A 215-nucleotide genomic window follows, 5' to 3' on the forward strand; every position below is an offset into this window, starting at 1 on the left:
TGCTGCTCTGGGCCGCCTACCTGTCCGCCTGCCAGGCACGTGGGGGTTGCCCGCCGTCCCCTCACCTCCACGGGGAACCTGGCCCCCGGCTGACTTCAGCCCCGTCCACCCTGCCCCATCCCTCGCTGCCTCCCAGACATACACCCCCTGCCCCTGACAGCCCTTCTCCCTGCAGGTGGGCCAGGTGTTTCTTTATTTCCAGTGGTGAGTGACGG

The 215-nt window shown here is 67.9% G+C and overlaps 1 protein-coding gene across 1 annotated transcript in view; it reads left to right on the plus strand.

The window, feature by feature from the left end:
* Positions 1–2: 2 nt before the first annotated feature.
* Positions 3–215, plus strand: part of LMF2 (lipase maturation factor 2) — a gene marked incomplete at its 5' end in the record, with an annotated part of 3,693 nt that continues 3,480 nt past the window's right edge. The window contains 2 exons of the mRNA XM_005868251.2: positions 3–35; positions 176–204. Of these exons, the coding sequence (XP_005868313.1) occupies positions 3–35; positions 176–204 (62 nt within the window). The remainder of the gene's footprint in view (positions 36–175; positions 205–215) is intronic.

The sequence above is a fragment of the Myotis brandtii genome, unplaced genomic scaffold (genome assembly GCF_000412655.1).
Source record: "Myotis brandtii unplaced genomic scaffold, ASM41265v1 scaffold2658, whole genome shotgun sequence".
NCBI lineage: Eukaryota > Metazoa > Chordata > Mammalia > Chiroptera > Vespertilionidae > Myotis > Myotis brandtii.